General features: G+C 42.0%; 1 protein-coding gene across 1 annotated transcript in view; it reads right to left on the bottom strand.

The window, feature by feature from the left end:
- Positions 1–20,027, bottom strand: part of LOC119703345 (amine oxidase [flavin-containing] B-like) — a 50,343-nt gene extending 30,316 nt beyond the window's left edge. The window contains exons 1-3 of the mRNA XM_038143124.1: positions 19,894–20,027; positions 2,368–2,462; positions 1,374–1,511 (exon numbers count right to left, since the gene is read on the bottom strand). Of these exons, the coding sequence (XP_037999052.1) occupies positions 1,374–1,511; positions 2,368–2,462; positions 19,894–19,939 (279 nt within the window). The 5' untranslated portion in view covers positions 19,940–20,027. The remainder of the gene's footprint in view (positions 1–1,373; positions 1,512–2,367; positions 2,463–19,893) is intronic.
- Positions 20,028–21,622: the final 1,595 nt, after the last annotated feature.

Below are 21,622 nucleotides of genomic sequence, written 5' to 3'. Positions count from 1 at the left end.
TACCAGGGAGTCCTGACACACAGTTCTCTCCCTTCTCTCTTCAGGAACTCCTACAGGCAATTGAGCCTACAAACTGTTTCCATACAACCTTTAGACTCTTAGCATGGCTTGGGAGTACCCAGCCAGCAGTCTCCTTGGAGACTTTCAACACTTGACTGGGAACAAACCCAATAAACAGTGATTTCTGGCAGTATTTTCAAATGCCACCATGCTTTTCAGGACAGCAGGTTACCCTGAAAAGGTGAGCATCCTGACTGGCCATGTCAAGTGTTTTCCCTCGTGGTATGGCCTCCTGTCACTGCTGGGGAGATTTGAAGGCTAAATAGTGTGAACAAACAGAACATTTGGCTTTGAAGATGATGCCAGAGGCACACAGAACAGAGCAGTGTGGAAGCATCCATTAGTTCTACCATGGAAACGGTAATTACAGACAGTCACCATAGCAAATCCCTTTGAGAACTCTCTTCTTTTTTATAACAATTGAGTGGGAAAAAAAATGGAAAACATGACAGGACATCTTTTCTCTATTTCTGTTTAAAAAAACTGTCAATGTCTTTAACCTTTGATCAAATATTTTCCCAGTCATTGCACAATGGCTTTTCCTAGGCATATCATGAAACCCAGAGTTAATTTCCTTGGGTCTAACAAGGCAAGTTTCCTTTCTGTGCAAGTGCAGCACTGGTCTATATCAGGAAAGGAGAAAGGATGCTCTTTTGGAGAATGACTACTGAGAATACGTGGGCTTTTTAACAGCTTTGCCATAGCTGTTCTATTTCAGACCATGTGGAGGCTCAGATCTGCCTCCACAAGACTGTCTGATTCCCAGAGCCTTTTGCAGTTACTATTTTGCTACTCTGCATGTTAAGTCTCCCCATCAGCAAAACCAGACATTGCCTTTCACGTTTCTTTCATCAGCATAATAAATATCACTGGTTTAGGAAGCCCATCCTGAGAGACTTTCAGCCCCCTGGAGATACATCCAGGACTTCTGAAGGATTTTCAGACACATTTTCATTTTTTTTTTTGGGCAGTGCATATCAGAGCTGGCCTGCACAGAAGAGCCACAGTTGCACTGTTCATAAACAAGGAAGTTTTTTGAGAGCTTTCACCTAAGAGGTGAGACCTGAACCAAGGCATGAGCTAACAGGATGCAACCACAGGTTACACACAGAAATATGTGTGTGTGTCATAATTTGTACTAGTACAGCAATTTGTTGGTGATTTCATTATCAACACACTTATTTTTCTAACCAACAAACTCAGATGCTGGATACTCAAACAGGTATTCTCCACTGCAGCAAGAGTGGGAAACAAGGAGAAAAACATCACTACAATGTTCATGTTTACAGCAGCAGCTTGAGAGCATCTCTTACCTTGACATGGTGTATCAGGTGCTCAACTTCATTCACTTTGTATGTCTCTATTCCCAGCTCTTTAGAGAGCCTCAGGAGACGATTCTGTGTTGGCCCCACGTAAGCCCCTCCAAGGTCCACATATTTAACTTGCTTATTCTGGTTTATCACACAACACACACAAAAGGGAAGAAAAAAAATAAAACCAAAAGAGAGAAGCCCTTTGTAAATAGCACACAACTTAAAAGAGCAATCCAGAGGAATGAAATGAAATTAAATCCTCCCAGGGCATTTTGGCTAAGATTCTTCTCCCCATGGAAAACAAATTCTTTGGTAGAGTTTTGGTGGGCTGATTACCGAGCTCATAACCAGCATGTTGATTACAATTTGGAGTTTATAACCAAAATAGGTGACCCATTGTTACAGTACAACCTTAAAAAGAGGAAAGAGCCTGGCAGGTAGAGAGAGGAGAGAGTCAGAAACATCTGTGCAGCTCTTGCTCATTCAGGCATCTCACCAATGACCAGTTTAAAACACATTATCCTAGGAAGCAGCACAGGCAAAATTTTCTAATGGGCAGAGTGAGAGGGGGTGTCCCACGTCAAGACAGAGCAGAAGCATGGAGTGAAGGGAGACATGGTTGTTCTAGTTCCCAACCAGCCCTGACACTCCTCTGCCCTACACCACTCTGGATGGGCCATGCCACAGCCCAGCTCAAGACTCTTCACAGCGTGGTTGGCCTCCTGTGTGTTTCTTCCATAGAGATTTCTGCAGTGTCTTTCCCCAGGAAATGAATTTGAAACTTAGCTCATTGTGTTCTCCATCCCAGTGCATGACTCCAGAGCCTGAAGATCACAGAAATATTCTGTCCCCACCAGCATGCCAGTCTTTCCCTTCTCTTATTGGTACATCAGTAGGAAATTTCCCACCTGCTGGTACTCTAGAAAGTTTCCCCCACATGGAACACACTGTAAGTAGGAATATGTAGTATACAGAGGGCTCTGGGGATAATTACCCTTACGGTGAAAGTTCTTCCACCAACTCTGTCATTGGCTTCCAGCACCACCACACTCAAGCCTGACTCAGTCAGCAGCTTGGCTGCTGAGAGACCTAAAAGATAAAAAGAAAAGCAATTAAAGAATACTTCTGTATATGCACTGCACAGCTCTTGTGACTTTATATGTAAATACTCTCATAGCTGTCTATCCAAATCCTGAATTTTTCATTCAAACACTATGCCAGAGTGATGAGGTGGTGGAATTAAAACCCTCAAAACGCAATAACCATTAAAAGGAACTGAAGCCACCTAACTAAACAGTTTGTTGTCCAATTTTACATGTGCTGAGCAAGTTTTGCACCACACACTCAGGAATTCTGATGCATCAGCCAGCACTTGGTACGATGGTCACCCAGCCAGGCAGAGAACTTACAAACCTTACTGTTTACAAACAGAAAGCTGCCCTTCCCAACATTTCATTTTTTATAACCCCAACAACAACAAAAAAAAAGGAAGAAGTATTATTAGGATTGTCCTAAATTCATGAAGTTTTCCTGACACTTGTTCTATGTCTCTGCTTTCCAGTTCTGAATATTTTGAAGTACAGTAGCAAAGTTCCCACACAGTCAGGTCAGAGGTTTCATCTCCAGAAGAACACGTGGTCTGACTAAGAGATAGAACGTGCAGCTGTGTGTGGCAACAAGAATTAAAAGTATGGCCAAGCCTACCCCAAGAAGTTGCTTTTTTCTCATCCATTTTTTAATACATTTTATTTCCATCTTGCGACTCTTGAAGCTGGGACACCCAAGTGAAGGAACAGTAAAAACAGAGGAGGCAATATCTCTTTTTAGTTGCGATGTCATAAATCCTCACAATTGCAGTGGAAAATATCAGAGTCAAGCCCTGCAGCAAGTCTGTCAAGCTGCTGTGGGAATGAAGAGAACTAGAAAGGGTACACAAGGAGGGCATCCAGCCCAACCTCTCAACTTCCTATGAACATCTCTGCCTTTTACTTCAGCACACAAACCGAGATTTAAATAAACTGAGGCGCTTACTTTGGCCACATGTGAATTTCTAGTAGGACAAGAGTTATATTCTAGCAGGTTGTATCATCCTTTTGAACCAACAGGATGTGCTGAATAAAGTTCAGCAAGAGGCCAGGCTGGAAGCCACACTCATACATCATAATTTATCTATCCTTTCTGGCTCCCTGCCTCGTTACCATGAGAATGCAATCAGCTCCCTCTGTGTGTCCTAGTACATGCAGTTTTTGAGTTGTCATCCAAACAGATTGTTCCAAGCAGAAAACAGCCGTGGAAGAAATGGCAAAAAGCACTGACAGCAAAAACAGATGGCCCAAGCTAACATGGCAGGACTGAATGAAATGAAAATGAAGAATATGTAACAGTCCTGGGGAGAGGCTACAGAACATTCTGGTCACCAACTCATGGACTGGGGGTAGGAGAACTCAGTCCTGTTCCTAGCCCTGTAGTGAAACTGCTGCAATGTGCTGCAGTTAAGCTCTTTCTTTCCTCATTATAAAAAATTAAAAAGAGAGGAAAGAAAAGTTAAAATAGTGTAGAGACGTATGTATCTAAAGAATTTGACATTTTCTGAAGGACAGCTGCAGATGTTTCCATTAAAACATCATACCCTCCTGCCTTTTTTTTCCCCCCTTAGTTTCATGGGCTTGTTTATCTTGGGTTTTCACATAAGTGTTGGTGAGAAAAACAGTAATGAAACTGATAAAGGTCTTTCTGTACTTCCTACTGAGGAAATTATACTGCAAAAACATCTGGCTGGATCAGTGGCCTTGACTACACTCAAAAATATTTCAAGATACCAAGGAAGAACATAATACAGAAACAGCCATGGTATATAAACATGGACAACCCCTTCAAAAAAAACTTGCAAAGAGAGATTGGCTCCTGGGAAAAAAATAAGCAACAAATCTCCTAAATAAATCTGGCTTATCTGTCAAAGAAAAAAAGAAGTTACTTCTCAAAAAAGACAAATATTTCATCAGTTGGGACAGGATCAATAGTACTTATTAATAATTTACAGAATGAATGCATAAACTGAAGGCTGTTGTCACTGAAGGTCTCTGCTGGCTTTTCATGCTAACAGGTATTGAGTAATCAATTAATAGCATTCAGTTACCAACACTGATTAAGGGATATGAGATTTGACTTTCTTTATTAAAATCTAATGAATAAACATTGCAGGGCAGCTGAGAACAAAGGCAGTTTATTCCCAGGAGCTGAACCAACAGAGAAGTTTGTAAAAGGATAACTCTCTAGATTCCACTGAACTGCAGCTGACTGGCAGCCCAGGTACCACCTCCTTGTTTCCTCCTGCACCTTTCATCCACCTGATTGCACCTACCTAGTATTTACACCCAATACTGGGGCATGTGCCACCTTTCCCCCACCCCCTGCCACATTCACATATGGACCTGTTAAAGATGGACAGGAGTTTCCTCTTTCCCGAAGCAAACACAGAAAAACAGAACAGTGCTGAGGGAGGGATAAGGCTCATTAATATCTCACTGCCCTGGCCATGCCCATCCTCCAGCAGATCTGATCTCTGCAGGGGGAGGGATGTGTCCTTGGGGCTTCTTTGGGAAGACTGCAGTCTGCAGTGTTCCCAAACTAAGCATCACCTGATCAGCTCAAGGGCTGGTGGCCCCCCATTCCTCTCAGCCACTTCACAGCTCTGTTCTGGGCCCAAGTTTGCTGCAGAAACCTCCACAAACAACAGGAATAAGACAGAGGAAGCAAAGACAGAGGCCCAGGAGGTCAGAGGGCACAGCAAAGGACCAGAGGAGGTCTCTTAGCACACACAGAATAGGATAACTCAAGGCTGCTGGTGACAGATACCACATCACAGTGCAAGGGTCAGGTGAGAATATTGCTGGTTTTGGTACCTCACACATTGGGAATCGCAGCACTGCCACATCACTTCATACCTGTTCCTGGAGCTGGACCCAAGGCCCCAAATGAGCTCTTGGACTGTCACTGTAATAACAGTGAGGGGAGTGGATGTTTGGGAGGGAGAGCTCTGAGCCAAAGTGGTACACGGGCAGGGAAGGCACAAGGAACAGCAACAAAAGCATATTAAAATGGAAATGAACACCAGAATGTGAATACTGGGGCATGAGGTTGAGGTCTACATTTCACAAATTAACAACTGCTGCAGAAAGCCCCACAAACCACAATCACTTTTCTGGGCAAGAGTCAGAGTGGTCTCGCTGTGCCTCGACTGCTGCAAACAGAGCACACATAATACCTGTGAAACAAAGCCTGGAAAAATCAGTCACACATCATATAAGGTCTCCTCTTGAGAAGTTTAACCCTTCACATGTTTCACATTCCAGCTCTGCCTCTGGCTTACCTGCCACTTTAACACATCACTAATGAAAGGCAGATATTTGATACTGCCCCCATTCCTCACAAGCAAGGCAAAGAGCCACACTGAAATGCAAAAACCATCCAAAACTGTGACTGATTCTATCATTGCTCCTATGCTCAGTGTTTTGTCACCCAGAGGCAGCTTTCCCTGCTCCCCAGGAGCATTTTAGTAGAATCAGATCTGAATTGCAATATAAGGGCTCAGCCACTTTTGCCACCACTTCACAGAAGACAGAAATTGGGTGCAGTTTCCAGCACAGGTCAGCTTTCTCCCAGGGGACAGAGAGCCATACATAAATATATAGAGAGAGATACAGCAGAAATCAAACAGTTAAGCAGCCTCACCTGCAGTTCTGCTCAAAGAACCAACAGGCAGGTAATTAATGCAAACAACAAAGAAGCAAAGATGATTATTTGAAGCCCCAGACTGAAAATACCACCGTGTTTAGAGGAGGCTTAAATGGGCAAGCCTCCATCTGTCACCATGGCAACCCGGTACCCAAGGCAGCCACCCAGAGATGCTGGTGGGAGATTGCCTCCCCCAGAATCTTATAACACAAGTTCAAGCCACGAAAATCATTTCTTTCCCCATCGTGCAGCACTCTGCATTCACACAGATTGGGCTGAAATGTAATCATCACAGTAATTATTTCATCTTCAGTTCCAACATCTTGTTTGATGTCTTTGTACCTACTAAACACCTTAAATTGCACCATTTCACTAAACAGCTTCATTACAACCTCACTTCCTAACATCAACAGTTTTCTTATCCTGAGAGAATGACTAATTCAGATTTTCAATTATTTTTGTAAAACAGAAAATCTTAAATATTTATGCTAGGGCAAAGTCCAAACTGCTATTTTATAGAATCATAGAATCATTAAGCTCAGAAATATTTCCAAGATTGCAGAGTCCAACCTTTATTATATATGTTTTCATACATATATGTGTATGTGTGTGTGTGTGTTTATTTGGATTACATATACTTGCATTATATATAAAATAAATATTATATTTATTATATTTATATTTGAATTGAAAAATGTGAGAAGAGTCTAATTTTTCATCTGGCCCCCATGTGCCCTACAATGCAGCCCTATAATGAAATATATTTGGCTATCTAAAGAGTATTTTAAAGTATATTTCCTAAAAAACTGAAATTTAATTACACCATTCTGTTCTGTCTGGAATCAGCAACTTTACTGAAACACCCTTTAATCTTAGCATTCCAGAAAAAAAAAAACCACCAGAAAGGAGATGACTGGAAGTTGCATCTCTGAAAAGCTGTAAATTTCTGAAGGCATTCCTGCTGTACTTTCTCTGTATTACTCACTAATTTATCATGTTCCTCCATAATTATTATCTCCTTTCAAGGAAAAAAAAATTGCTTCTCTTACATAATTATAAAAATCATCTACAAATTCTAAATTTTAATTCATGGAGGGAGCAGAGAAAGTTCTAAGCCACAGGCATTCAATTAATAACTTCCAAAACGGCAGGCACAAAAAAATTTGTTCACCTTATACCCATAAAAATCCCTCCCTTTGACTAAAATTATACATTGAGCAAGAAGAAACGCTGCCATTGTACTTGTGCTGTATTAACTTGCAGGTCTTAATGCAGAACTTCCTCCAATTCATGGAATTTGCCAACATTTTCCTCCCTGTATTTATTTTGACACAAAAGATATGTTTGCAAAGGATGTTTTTTTTCCTGGTTGTCAACCTGTTCAGCCACACCTAAATGACTGAGCCTGCAGGGATGTCAGGTAGCAGAGCCACTGGGCAGAGCAGCCTTGGTGCAGTCCAGAGCAGTGAACAAACACTGCACCAGGCTCAGCATCAGGATGTGCCCAAAAATGCACCTTGGAAAAGGGATAACACTCAGCCTGCAGAACAAGCACAGCCCTCTGCGCTGGGGTTAATGGAGAAATTGTGGGATGCAGGAATGTTTCACAAGACTGACAGCAAAGAAAGGAAACGTATTGCGATTGATTATATACAGACAAGTAAGACTTCATTTCAGAGTCTAAGGTAGATGAACTCAAGTATTTTTAACACAATTATTCCATTATTCATAGATGCCCATGGATATTTAACACATGGAAGCTGTTATTTCATTTATTCTTCTTCTTGATCTTGAATGTAAGTCTCATTTTGACCAGAGAGGCCACTTCTACCATTTCTTTTCTTAAGTGATGAGTCCCAAAGAAAAAAAAGATGAAAAAAAACCCCAAACCCAAAAAAATGAATAAAAAAAATCCCCACCTGAAGTATCTAAAATGTTAAGGAAAAAAACCAGGAAATCTGTCAAAACCTAAAAAAAGTTATAGAAGCTGCTATTGCTGTGGAATCACATGGGAAATACAAATTTTCTCACTATTAAATGTCTTTGTACAGTATCCCTGACCAACCACTTTTTGATGCTCAGGAATACTTGCAAAATACATACAGCAAATAAATGAATTTGGCCAAAACTGCTGCACTGTACTCAAAGAAACAAAAATCCATCTGTTAATGCTGCAGAAGGACATTTGGGAGAACACCACCATTTGTGGTCAACACAGTTGCAGTGAATGAGGTCAATAAGAAGAAACTGAGAGGAACATGCCCCAAGCAGGTGAGGTAAATTGTGGGGGAAAGAGAAAAAACACTCCATCAATCAGGAATTAAGTTTCTAGCGTGTAAAAATTAGATCAGTTAGCGGAAGTATCCAGTTTGCTGTTACTTAGACCTAATTACTCAAAAATTCAAACAAAACCCCTCCTTGTTTATACTCAGGGCTCTCTCTGACCTCCTTCTAAGAAATGTCCCCACCACATCCTGTAATTCAGTGCCATCAGCATTAGTGACAGTTTCCATGTCACTGTGACCCTGGAGGGACGGAGGGCAGGAGCAGGGAGAAGACTTCACCCATTTTGCACCAGTGGGATTTCTCCTTGGTGCTCCACAGCTTCTTCACTGCATTGCTGTGCTAGAAGCTGCAATTTAATAGCCTTGGTCTTGTCTGTGCTCTAATGGACACAATGTGATTACTGCTCCACCACTGAGAGATTGAACCTGGCACTGGTCACCTTTAGCTCTGTCACTCATCATCAGCCAGCTAAAATGTTGTAATTGAAATAATGGCTTGAGACAATAATGCCTGCAAGGCATTATAGATATGGATTGTAAGTAAAACAAAAAGCAAGACAACAGCAGCAACAGAAAAGCAAAACCCAGGGTCTGGGTGAGTCAAGGTGGTACAGGATTGTTTTGTAAGATTCCTCATGTTATGGAAAGGTCAAGGAATTTTGCTCTTGTGAAGAATACTGTGCCTTCAGTGTGACAGCAACCTTTTAACTTCTCTAATTTGGGCCATCTTAACAATAGTAATTTAGATATCTGACTCAATCTTACCAAAGAAAATTCAAAAATTGTTGTTCAGAACCTAAAACCATGGTAGAGCTGGGCCAGTCTAAGTTGTCACTCTTGGTCATGCCTTACCTTCACGTCTAAACAGTAGAGTGAAAGCTAGCAAAGCAACTCTTTTTTTGACCCAAGTATTTTGGCCATGGGGAGAGATACTCTGATTTCTTAAACTGCATCAACATGCTACAATTAATGCCATTATAATGAATATTACTCACCTAGAACATTACAAAGCTTAGGAAAACGACAAAATTACAGTTTCAGAAACCCCAAGGAGCAAAAAGAGATATTATCAACCTATCTGCTTAAAATGTACATTTACTTAAAATATTTGTACAAAGGACCTAACATTTCTGCCTAAGATACAGCACTCTATGAGCAAATATAATTTATTTCTGTTGGCATTTCATTGTCTAGCCAAGGCAATGAGTTTTTCTGTGTGAGCTCTAATTCTGTAATTTTGTCACCGAGGTCAGTATGAGCATCTTCATGAGTTAATGGGACTTCATGGGAGCATAAACTCTAGCCCCAGCTTTCTGGGATCTCTTCTCCCTGTAAGAGCTCCTGGATGATCCATCCATGGTGCAGGGAGCAGCATTTATTAAGTTCTTAAAACCAGAATTGCAAGCATTCAGCCTATGCTTGTCCCAAGCACTGCAGCTGGTTAAGTGATAGAGAGCCTGGGCAGATATGAGTGAGATGACCAAAGCTGTGGGGGGTTAAGCTCAAGCCCTGCCAGGAATAGGATGAAGACAAATTGTGGCATTTGGGTGGCAACCCAACACCTTTGGCACAGTGGTACCCAGGCTTCAGCACTGAAGGCACAGCTGCTCTGCCCAAGGCTTCCCTCGTTTCCACTTCACTTTTACATCTGAAGTTCCCCCAGAAAATTCATATTGACAAAACTGGGCACTCCAGGTTTTCAAAGGTTGAGCATTTCTAGTATCAATCGTTTACTGTGTTCTCTTCATTTAATAGACTTGTCATGGACAGCCATGGCCACCTCACACTTTAAAGCATGTCAGAAGTCTCCTTCTAGGCTTCAGTCAGGTAAAAAAACCAAACCCAAACACATTCTGCATGTCCTTTGTTATGGCTTCAGGATATACTAAAAAAGTTAATACTAATAATAATATAAATAATATAATTATCATTTATACTCCAATATTATCACACACCCTCAGTCCCAGGGCCTCTATTTTAGGTCATCCCTTTCTGCTAGTTTACAATCTGGGCTGCCTCAAAACACAACAGACAAAATAGAGGGGAAAAAAAAAGGACAGAGAGAACTGTAAGTACTACAGCAAACAGATCACAGCAGTGGATCAAATAAAGCTGAGCACAGTGAACTGGCTGAGGGGCTGTACTGGCAATTTCCTAAAGGCATCCTTTTAGGCATTACTATTATGAAGAGATCTACAAGCAAATAAAATGCCAGTCAGATTTACTCTGAAGAATAGTTTTGCCTTCCATACACAGCAATGTGGAAAAAAAAAAAGACTAAACTGCATCTGGAAAATTTTGCAAAATTATGCAACAGTCGCCTCAGAAGGGAAATGCTTATCTGTTTTGCCAAGTCTTGCTTGTTCTCAAGCAAAGAATTTCTATTTTTTAGTCCTCTGAGAAAAGTAAATGCTCAAAAAACAAAATCAACTGGAAGAAGTGAACTTAAAAAATAAACAGACTATCATTCTCATATCTTGACATTAAAGGTTAACATGCAATTTCCCAGATTTCTCAGTATCTAATGACTCACAGGTGTTCACCTAGGCCAGGCTGGACAGCAGCAAAGCCCAGCAGACTCATCATGTCCTCATTCCATGGTTGCCCATTTTGTTTCACCTTTCAACTGATCTTCAGCTAACAATTTTCACACAAATAGCACATAATAATTACAGATTTATACTGAGCACCTCTCAATGTCACTTCCAAACAGCCACGCCCCAAAGACTCTTTGGAAACTTCTATCTTCATCACAGCCCAAATATACAAGTAGGTGTGCACACACACAGAGGCTAAATTGTAAAGCCTACAAGGATTTGTGAACATTTTATCTATTTGAACTACCAAAAAATTAAGATGAGCCCTGCTGAAAGCCCAAACCATTCCCCAGCCGAGACACCAAAGGCTGAGAATGTACATTCCATCTAGAGAAGCCCAAAAGAGAGCCACTAAATAAGATGACTTGTGACTTCCATCCATCCACCCATCAACCCATCCATCCATCTCTAAGTGTAGGCAGGAGGAAACTTGAGCCAAACAGTTCACAAAAACATCACTGCTATGAAAGAAAAAATACTACCACTAGAATTGTACCATTCTGATAGACTGTGTAGGGGGAAAAAGGGTGAAGGAAACATAAAAGAAAAGATAAATATCTAAAGTGGGAAAAAAAGCATTTATACCATTTCCTTTCCTCATTTGTGCTTATTATTTAGCCTAACTCACTGATTCAGCCTCTGGCCAAGCTACCTCATAAAAAAATTAATTCATATTGGAATAAAAGAGGTGCCTTTCTCCAATATTTAATACATTCAAACACAGATTTATCACTCAAGCAAAAATGAGCCCAGTTTATACTCAAGCTATCCTAGTAATCCAGGTAATCATGGTGCACAGCATGAACCTGCTGTTTGATCAGCTGTTGCTGTGTGCAGTCAACTGAACAGACTCAGTTCAATGTTTTATATATGAATTATACCATCAAGATAAGGAGCAGCTGCCTGGGAGGCAGGAGGCTACAGGGGCATCTTTCCTCCCACCCTCCTCACTTCCAGCTGGGTGAAACTGAAAAGCATGGAAATGTTGAATAGTACAAAGTAATATCTGTAAGATGAACAGCTTTAAAATGAATGAAAACTTCAGGGAACTTTGTAAACACCTGAGAAATGAAGTGGCAACAGAAGCCAGGTCACCACCATGTAACCTTGCAACTTAATCTTTGCAAGATGCCCAAGCCTCTAACAAGCCATAGCCAGACTCTTCAGTGGTAAAAATTAATGCATCTGTGATTTATTTTGCCAGATGTGCCAGCTACTAGAACTAACCCACAAGGTCTCAGATTTTCTAGACTAGACCACCCATTCTTCCAGGGATGGTTTTCACTTTGCTTTCCCCCATCCTATCCCTTGCTCTCCTTTCTGCTACACAATCACACACCGACCCCTGACAAAAATCCCAATGCCCATCATTTCCTCGGGCAGTTCCTTGCTCTCCATCCACTGCTGCTGCTGCTCCTGATGATGTTAAGAGCCCACAAAACTCACACAGTTGAGTCCTGTGGAGTTGTGGGTGGCATAGGAACAGAAGCCTTCTCTTCCCATAAATAATATTATCACTGTTTTCTTGACCAGGTCAATGCAACTCCTCTGGCTTGACAAGCACTTTTCAGCACCTCTTTTATTACTAACTTATCCAGAACTCAGGGTCTCCCCAGATGTGACCCTGATGACCATTCTTCTTTCTCTTCCCTTCCAGCCCCAAACCAAATAATGGTTTGTGGAGAAAATACAGCTTTCCCAGTGACTTTATACTGGTATCCTTTAAAGCAAGCTGTTTGAACAGAAAACTGACAGGACAGAGAAAGTTGTGCAACACACAAGAGCATGGGTGGGTTATTTAGAAGAATGCTAGTCATTCATGGTTTAAATACCAATGGCCTGTGGTGCAGCCTCACTGACCACTGAAAACAGCAAAAAAAATGTTAAACAAGAATAATGCAGCATTACAAAATTATAATTTAGACAGGAATCAGTCCACAGGGGGAAAAAAAAAACAGTGGATTAGATGAATGACCACATTTTGACCATCCTTCAAGGCAGCAATGATAATAATATCTGACATAAGTTTACAAGGATGAAATAGGTTATCTGCCCAGAAGGAAAATCATGTTAAGTTCAAAAATGGCTATATAAAAATTAAATGATTGAAACTTTATTGAGATGAATGGAATTTCCTCAAGAAACCAAAGCCTGGCTAAAGCCCTGAAGTACTCACCACAAAAAAGACAAGGACCTATTGCAGCAGGTCCAGAGGAGGCCCACGAAATTATCTAAGGGATGTAACACCCTTCCTATGAGGAAAGGCTGAGAGAACTTGGGTTGTTGAGCCTGGAGAAGAGAGGGCTCTCAGAAGACCACATAACAGCTCCCAGTGCCTAAAGAGGTTTATCAGAAAGATGAGGATGAAATTCTTAGTAGGGCCTGTCACAATAAGACAAGGGATAATTATTTTAGACTAAAAGAGGGTAGATTCAGATTAGATGTAAAGAAAGTAATTTCTTACAATGAGCATGGTGAAAAGCTGTAATAGGTTGGACAGGAGAGGTGGTGGAAACATTCAAGACCAGGTTGGACAGGGCTCTGAGCAACCTGATCTAGCTGAAGATGTGCCTGCTCATTGCAGGGCAGCTGGAATAGATGACCCGTAGAGGTCCCTTCCAGCCCAAACTGTCCTATGACTACAATTCCTCAGGAATGACAACTGATTTTAGAATCATCCCTGAGTGGTTTGTAAGGACATCAAGACACATTGTCAGCAAAGGAAATCCAAAGGAAGGTCTTCAATAATCTAGGACCTTGCTCAGTAAACTTTTATAAGCGTGATAAACTTCAGTGCTGTATCAGTGCACTCTGTGAAATAACTGCTGCAGAACAGAGACAGAACACAAAGGCAAACAACTCCTCTTTTGGGAAGGGGCAGAGAGACAACATGGCTTTTTATCATGAAATAACATAACTGTTTAATTACAGTTGTCAGTTGTGTTATGGAGAAGGAAATCGTGGCAGTGGGAAATGTGCCAAAATCCCCCAGATTGTTTACATACAGAATAATAACTTCTGAAGAAGAAAAGCCTCCTGAATTGATTAAATTAAGTGTAAGGCCTAATTCATTGACATTAGCTGCTGTGTAAGATATGTAAATATAGAGCAAACTCTCTGCTGGTTTATAATAATACAAGCAGCACTGGAAGTTTGCCTCTGGGACTATCAGGGCTGTGTAAGCTCACACTGCTCAGGCTGCCTACTTAGGCAGTGCAAACATGAATACACAGCTTTTTGGCACATCTCTGCAGCTTTGGATAAGACTACATACACACACCAATAAGAGTATCTCCAGTAGTCAACAGCATCCTTGTCAACACACTCCTGAGATCACCTTAGACAGCCTGAGCACTCCAGGATGGAGCCAGAGCAGAGGGCTGCTCATCACAGCCACTGGGACCACAGGCACGAGTGTTTAACCCAGACCTGTGTCACTGTGGTGTCTGACATCGTGTTGCTTGCTGGAGACTAAAACTGTTCACTCCTTACAGCAGGGGAAGCACAATGAATTGCATTTCTCTAAAATAACTCCTGAACTTGATGGTGCCAAGGAGTAAAATGAGCAAATCATGATTCATAAGTACGCAGAATGTGATCTTTTGGCAACCTCTTGATGCTACAAGAAAATGAAAGAAAGAGAAGTAGGCAAGGAGAAAGCAGAGAGGATGGACATAGAGGATGCAGGTGCACATCTCTGGTCCAAAGATGACCAAGTAAATAATTTTTAACTGTGTCTTCATGGAAGGAAGAAGAGCACAAAATTGAAATACTTACACTTTCCATGTCACTATCTTTGATCAGGGAAACTAATTTTTCCAAGACAACCAGCTGGAAATGTCTATGTGAAAAAATATAACATCACATTCTTGATCTGAACCAACTCCCTAATGCAGACAAACACCAGTCACCACCTCCAGTGTGATTAGGTTCTAGTCAAGTGCTAGACCAATCTCTGACAAATCTCACCAACTAAAAGTACCCCTGAAGGTGGCTGTCCAAGCAAACAATGCACAGAACTTGCTTAAAAAGAGATTTGTCTCTCCTGAAAATCGCTAGTCAAAAAAAAAAAAAAAAAAAAGAAAAGAAAATGCAACTCAGCAGCACAAATTAGAAAATCCTGTGGACTCTCCCATTTGTAACTTTAACACCCACTGCTGCACATAAACTTTGGTTCCCTACCAGTTATTTCCTTTAATAGCTTAACATACTTCCCATAAGACACATAACAGCAATTCCTTTCCCAAGGTTTTGCCATCCTAACTTACCTTTTCTCCCCTTCTGTGGTAGTTTTTACATTTTGCTGAACAGACTGAATGAACTTTCCCTAACAACACCCTTTCCTCATGGTTAAATAAGCTAATGAAAAAACCTTTTCTTAATGAAGCATCACCCTGAGCCTTGGGAGATGAGATGGCTCCTGCAGGTAGGCTGGAAAGCTTCTTATCAAATCAACTCTCAGACCAATTAAGAGGTCTCAGACAGTGAATTACAAGAGCTGTCCCTGCTGCCTAGGCTACCAAACCATTTCACAACATTATGCAGCTGCTTTCTGTTCTGTTTACTGTGCATTGCCAAGTTTTTTTCTGTAAAATGTCTAGAAGTCAAATGCAGATGCCATCTAACTGGCTCATACTGCTTTAGCCAGGAGAGTGGTTGAGTACAAAAGCAATAAATTCCTGCTGTCAGATACAGAGACAGGTGACTGAAAATGTGAACCAAGAGCTTCATCATGCCAACTGACAGGAAAATGTCCTGGATTCCCTTTGCCAGAGTGCATCCCAGAGAGGGTGACACTCCCTGGAGAGGGTCAGAGTCCTCCCACTGACCAATCCAAAATGGTTCATCATGAACAGCTATTTCATCCATGCCCCCAGTTTGGTTTTGTGGGGGTTTTTTCTTCTCTAAATGGACATCTAGCATAGGACTCCCAGACGAGTAACGCTCTCCAAAAACATTGTCTTGTTTGGTAAACCATCTTTTCAGAGGAGGAGTATCGAGACATTGTAATTTACTTCCAAAGGGCAAAAAGAAACAAGTATCTGCTGGATATTATGTATTTCATCTATAGTTTTCTTACAACTTCTCCCAGATTTGTTTTAAAAAATTTTGCCCTCTGCATCAGTCTATTTTTAAACAGATAGAATACCATCAGACAATAGCCCTCAAAACACCTGGTCTGGTTTGGGATGTTTTGCCTTCAGTTTTATTATTAAAGTAACTTGACAGTGGTTCACAGATGCAGTGAGAGCTACTGTAATTATACAGCACATTAAATGGTCACACAAATTAAAAGTGAGGCTTAAGAAGAGTAGAGAGCACAGTGGCATCTCAATAATGCAAGAATAGGTATGGAAATATTTTTAAAACCCTACATAACAACAGAATTACTTTATCTTGCAGTATGTTTTGGTTCTAAGCTTACAGGAACATGGCAGGTTGCTTGTGAACAGCAAAACACCAAGCATACTTCAAATAACACTACAATTAACAAAAGACTTCATCTTGAAGAAAAAAAAATTCAATTAACCTCACTTTGATTGTAAAATCTGTGCACCAGAGATTTAAGAGAAGCATTTTCTTAAGTAGGACTGGCATAAGATCAGGATAAAATCTGATAATTTACTTGAAAACCAAACAAGGAAAGCAGTTCCCAAGGCAAAAACAGGGACAGGAAGACATTTTTGAAAACAAAAGGAGAAAGTCTTTAAACAAAATCTCTGAGCAGATTTCATGGTTTTATTTGAACTCATTGGTGTCTCAATTAAGAAGATAAACAAGTTTGATGGTGTAACTTCATAGCGTTCTCATAGTTGTTTTGACCCTCATGATAGAGGAGCCCTTCAAAGAAAAAGAGAGGACTCTAAGCAAAGAGAAGAACCTGTCACAATGCACATTCCAGCTCTAAGAGGCTCTGTTATGGTTCTGATGTAAATATTCTTTAGTACCAGGCATTCTGCATGCAATGTGTAGCTAAGCATTTTCATATATGCTTTTTGACTCTGGGAAATTTTCTTTTAAATTATTTCTTTTTAATCTGCACCATTTACAAAAAAATTTCAAAAAGTTTTGCTGAAGTTTTGCCCATAAAACAGAATCTACCCTTAGTAAATCCTCCTGTTCTTCCAAGATCTTCATTATCACCAATATTATTGAGATTACCTGGCATCTTCAGAAAAGCCACAAACCATTACTTTGATTTGAAAGAAATAAAGAATGATTTTGAGTAGATTTTCATTACATAAAATTTAAATTTTGCCTTAGTTTTATTCTTTCCTTTTATCAAACCTGCAATAAAGGACACTAAAAATTATTCAGCAAAGGAAGTGACATCTTCAGATAAAAGAACAGAGACTGCCAGGGTTGTGAAAGTCTCTGCACTCTTATTTCATGAGCAAGATTTCAGTCTTTACATTTAAACCCTTCTAATTACATCTGGATAAAAAGACAGGCAGAGCTGCTGCCAAAGAGGGTCTGAGCCTGCAAATGCACAGCTTGCTTTACCTGCAGAAGTAAACAGGAAGGAGATGGCCAAGTGGCAGCTCTGTGACACTTGTTTGTGTACATCCTCCTGCTGACACAGCAAGTCTTTGTTTGCCCTGCAATTCCCTGCTTTGCTGGGGCTGGAGCAGGTGGCTGGAGCACACCTCAATGTGACAAGAACCTTCTGCTGTTTTCACAGGCAGCAGCCACAGAGCCTTGGTCAGAAGAGCCTCAGGCAGCTCAAAACCAGAGACTTTCTGAAGGAACACACACGAATTGTGGAGCAGCAACAACCCCGGTCACCAAGGGGTGCCTCATTCTAAAAATCATACACTTCACTCTCTGGTGGACAGCAGAAGAGATCTCGGCAGCAGCCGTGCATGTTAGCAGGGGTTTTAAATCAGTGTAAGGAGATCTAAAACCACAGTTCCATCACCTGGCTGCAAGTTCAGTGATGCACAGACAAGTGTGGATCAGAGGTGAGCAGCAGCTGTACACAACAGCTTAAGGAAAGGGACTGAAGAGGGGTACTTAGTCAATAACCATTTTTGTGCCTGTATATTTTTCCAGTCTTTGTGGGAAGACAAGAGAAAAGATGCTACAGCACAAAACAGGAGCATTTTGGTGGGTATTTAGTGTAAAGGGAAGTAAATAGATAACTGGTTCGCCCTGCCACTTGCTGCTGTCTACAGGTGGCAAAGAGCGAAGCGCACGATTGACCAGAGCTCAGCACGGCTCCTCTGTCCTGATGCTCTTCCAGAAAAACCTGAGTGGGCTGTGCAGGCCTGCCATGAAAACATTCCCATGGCAACCAGGGATAACAAGGGTAGTTTAAAAGCTGTTACACTGACTCTTTCACTCCAACTCATTCAACAGAGGGAACGTAGCACTGCTGCTGTCACAAAACCATGCCACTGGAAATGTTTTTGTTTACGAGGCATGAACAGACATTTACCACAGGCTAATTACGTTCATTGAGTTTCACTGTGACACACAGTGTAAATTAAAAATTAGCCATAGCACTGTGCTCAGAATCCACTGCGCTTTATAGAAAAGCAATGGTTAATTTTTTGCTGTTTGTATAAACATACTTGAAACATTCAAACATTATTCAGCAGTTTGTTATCAGAGAATCGTCCTTAGGAAATAATGCCTATGATTTTGTCTCTGCATTTTGTATACCATTCAAATTATATTCTGCACACCTTAACACGATGGTTAAACAGGCATCTAGAATTACATATAAGTAAATAGTGGAAATTAAAAGCCATATAAAAACAGATGGACAAAATCATATTTTGTAAGAGATCTCAAGTAATTGTTTGTGGTTTGGCAGGAGATACTGCTGGATCTGTGGATGTGTGCACACTCCTCGTGCTCTGAGAAGATCACCAATAGGACAGGAGCTATCACTCCATACCTCCCTGTGCTAAGGGGCCAAAAAGCAACTGTTGATATGCCAAAGACACAGGGGGGAAAAAATCTACTGCCCATGCACAATTTATTGTGCTCAGGGGAGAGATTCACTGTGGGCAGGCACAAAGGTTTTCTAGCCCGGACTGGGTTAAAAAAAGGTGATTGTCACTCAAGTGCAAGAAGGCTCCAGGGCCCCAGTGCTGTCTGTCCATTCTGCCAGGCTGCTCATGCTCTCAAACCCATACCTGTGCTGAAAGGGGAGCTAGAAACTTCCTATCCACCCAGCTGATCTCAGGCATTTTTCCTTTATGCCTCTACCTGCACTGAACAAAAGGCAGTCAAGGATTCAAATTAATCACATGTGACCGAGGGCCTCTACCTAACATCCCTGGACTGGGTGCAGAGGATGCTTCTAGCCTTGCTCGTCCAAAAGATCCAGGGGTACTGGAAAAAATTGCACAGGTTCAGGGGATGCCAGGACTGGACAGTGGAAGAACCAGAAAAATAAAACGTAAATCTATTAAAATTAAATTTAAAAAAATATTAAAATGAACAATAGTAGTAAAAATGAACAGTAACAGATATAAACAATAATAAAAATTAATTATTATTAAAATACAATATAATAAGTAAAATATATTATAAATATAATAAATGAATAACAGTGGAAATAAATAACCATGGAAATAATTTTAAATTGAAATAATTAATAATAATAATAAATAATAATAATAAATAAGGATAAGAATGAACAATAATAAAAATTAATAATAATAAAACCAAAGATAAAGTAAATTATAAGATAAAAATAATTAAAATAACGCTACAATTGACATTATTAATAGTTGATAATAATAAAATACTGCCAGCACCATACGGCACTCCGCCCGACCGATGGGGTTGCTCTCGGCCGGCTTTACCGAGTCGGCGGGGATGCGCTCGGGCCGGGCGGGGGTCGCGCATCCCCCGCCACGCCGCCCGTCCCCTCCCCGCGCCCGCACCCACCTGAGATGCCGCCCCCGACCACGACCACGTCGCATCTCTCGGCCATGGCGCTGCGGGGCTCGCTGCTCCCGCGGCGGCTCCGGCCGGGCTGTGCCGGTCCCGCCCCGCGCTGGCACCGCCCCCGCGGCGGGACCCGGCCCGGGCGGGCGGAACCGGGCTGGGGCTGAGGCTGGGGCTGGGGCTGGGGCTGGGGCTGAGGCTGCTGGGGCTGTTGCTGGGGCTGCTGCTGGGGCTGCTGCTGGGGCTGGGGCGGCTGGGACTGCTGAGGCTGGGGCTGGGGTTGGGGCTGCTGCTGGGGCTGGGGCTGCTGCTGCTGCTGGGGCTGCTGCTGGGGCTGGTGCTGCTGGGGCTGGGGCTGCTGCCCTGCCGCCGGGCCCTGACCCACAGCCAGCGACAGGTCTCTCCTGCTTCCCGCCCGGGCTGGGCAGGGAATTTAGCCCTGGTGGAACAGCGCCGCTCCAGAGGCACAGCAGTGGGGGCTCTCTGCTTGGTTCTGTTGGAATTCACTTCTGCAGCCACCCTAGCGCTGCCTGAGGGGACCTGTGGCTGCCGAGGTAGGGACTCTGAGATGTGTCAGTGCTCCTGCACAGGCCTCCGAACACAGAGCTGAGTGTGACCCCCAGGAGGCTCACAGCCCCGCAGGGCTCGTCCAGAAGCGACAGTGTCGTCAAATCCGCCGGGATGCTTTAGGCTGGTCCCCTACACACCCAGCAGGGCCTTCCACTGCTCAGGTTTCTGTTTTGCTGTGAGGGTGGCACCAGGAGAAGCGGGTTTGGGGATGCTCAAAGCATGGAAATAAGTTTGGTCTGATGTATCAGTAGGGATCCCATTGTTTCAGTCATACCTGACTTCCCACACCCGGCAGGCTCAAGGCAGAAGGTGCCCAGCTCCAGGACATCCTCTGAGCCAAAGACACTTGTTCGGTTTCTGTCATTCTCCATGTCCTGGAGCTGTACATTGCAGAAAGAAGGCCATGAGCATCTGGTGAGGGCTCCCTGTCCCTCTTCCATCATACCTCAAGTGAGAGTTTATGGGGTTCAGAGACAGGGGCATCTCTGATGGAATTCACAAATATTGACCGCAATGGGTACAGTCCTGCATTTTTAGGCAAAATGGGAGGGAAGAAAATTGAAGGGACAGGAAATAGAATAAAGACAGAAATACATATTCTTACTCTGATTGAAAGAATCTGTCTGATTAAATCAAACTCTAAAACCTCTTTATCCTGAGAGAGACACAATTATCAAATTATCAGAAATAATGGTTGCAGAGACATTTCAAATCCCATATGAAACGCTCAAAATTGGAGAAGGCTATTCCAAAAGCAGAAATTGGTAATTTTATGGGCTCTTGTTGAGGGTAGCTATGTTTATATTTATGTATTTAATGCAAAGAGCCACAACCACTTAATGATCCCAATATATAACACTTATTCCTGGGATTCTTCTGGTTCCCATTTTTCTCTTGTGGTTCTAAGAATCAATATCTTTATTTATTTTTTCAATAAGTTGTTTGAAACAGAAGGCTGTGCTGCTTGCATTTGAGGGTATGTCGTGAAGGACCTATGAAGGCACAAAGCCCTGCAAGGGCTCCTGCTAAGACACAACAGAGGAAACATCTGTGTCATTAAGTATGTTCATGGACACATTATATAATCCTGCTAGTGAGACATCCAGCACTGTCTAGAGCAGGCCAAACCTCTCCCAAAGCCAGGCTGGTGCTTTTCCCC

This window comes from Motacilla alba, chromosome 1, assembly GCF_015832195.1.
Source record: "Motacilla alba alba isolate MOTALB_02 chromosome 1, Motacilla_alba_V1.0_pri, whole genome shotgun sequence".
Classification (NCBI taxonomy): Eukaryota; Metazoa; Chordata; class Aves; order Passeriformes; family Motacillidae; genus Motacilla; species Motacilla alba.
Note: the sequence above shows the minus strand (reverse complement) of the source record. Positions and strands in the feature narration are given on the sequence as shown.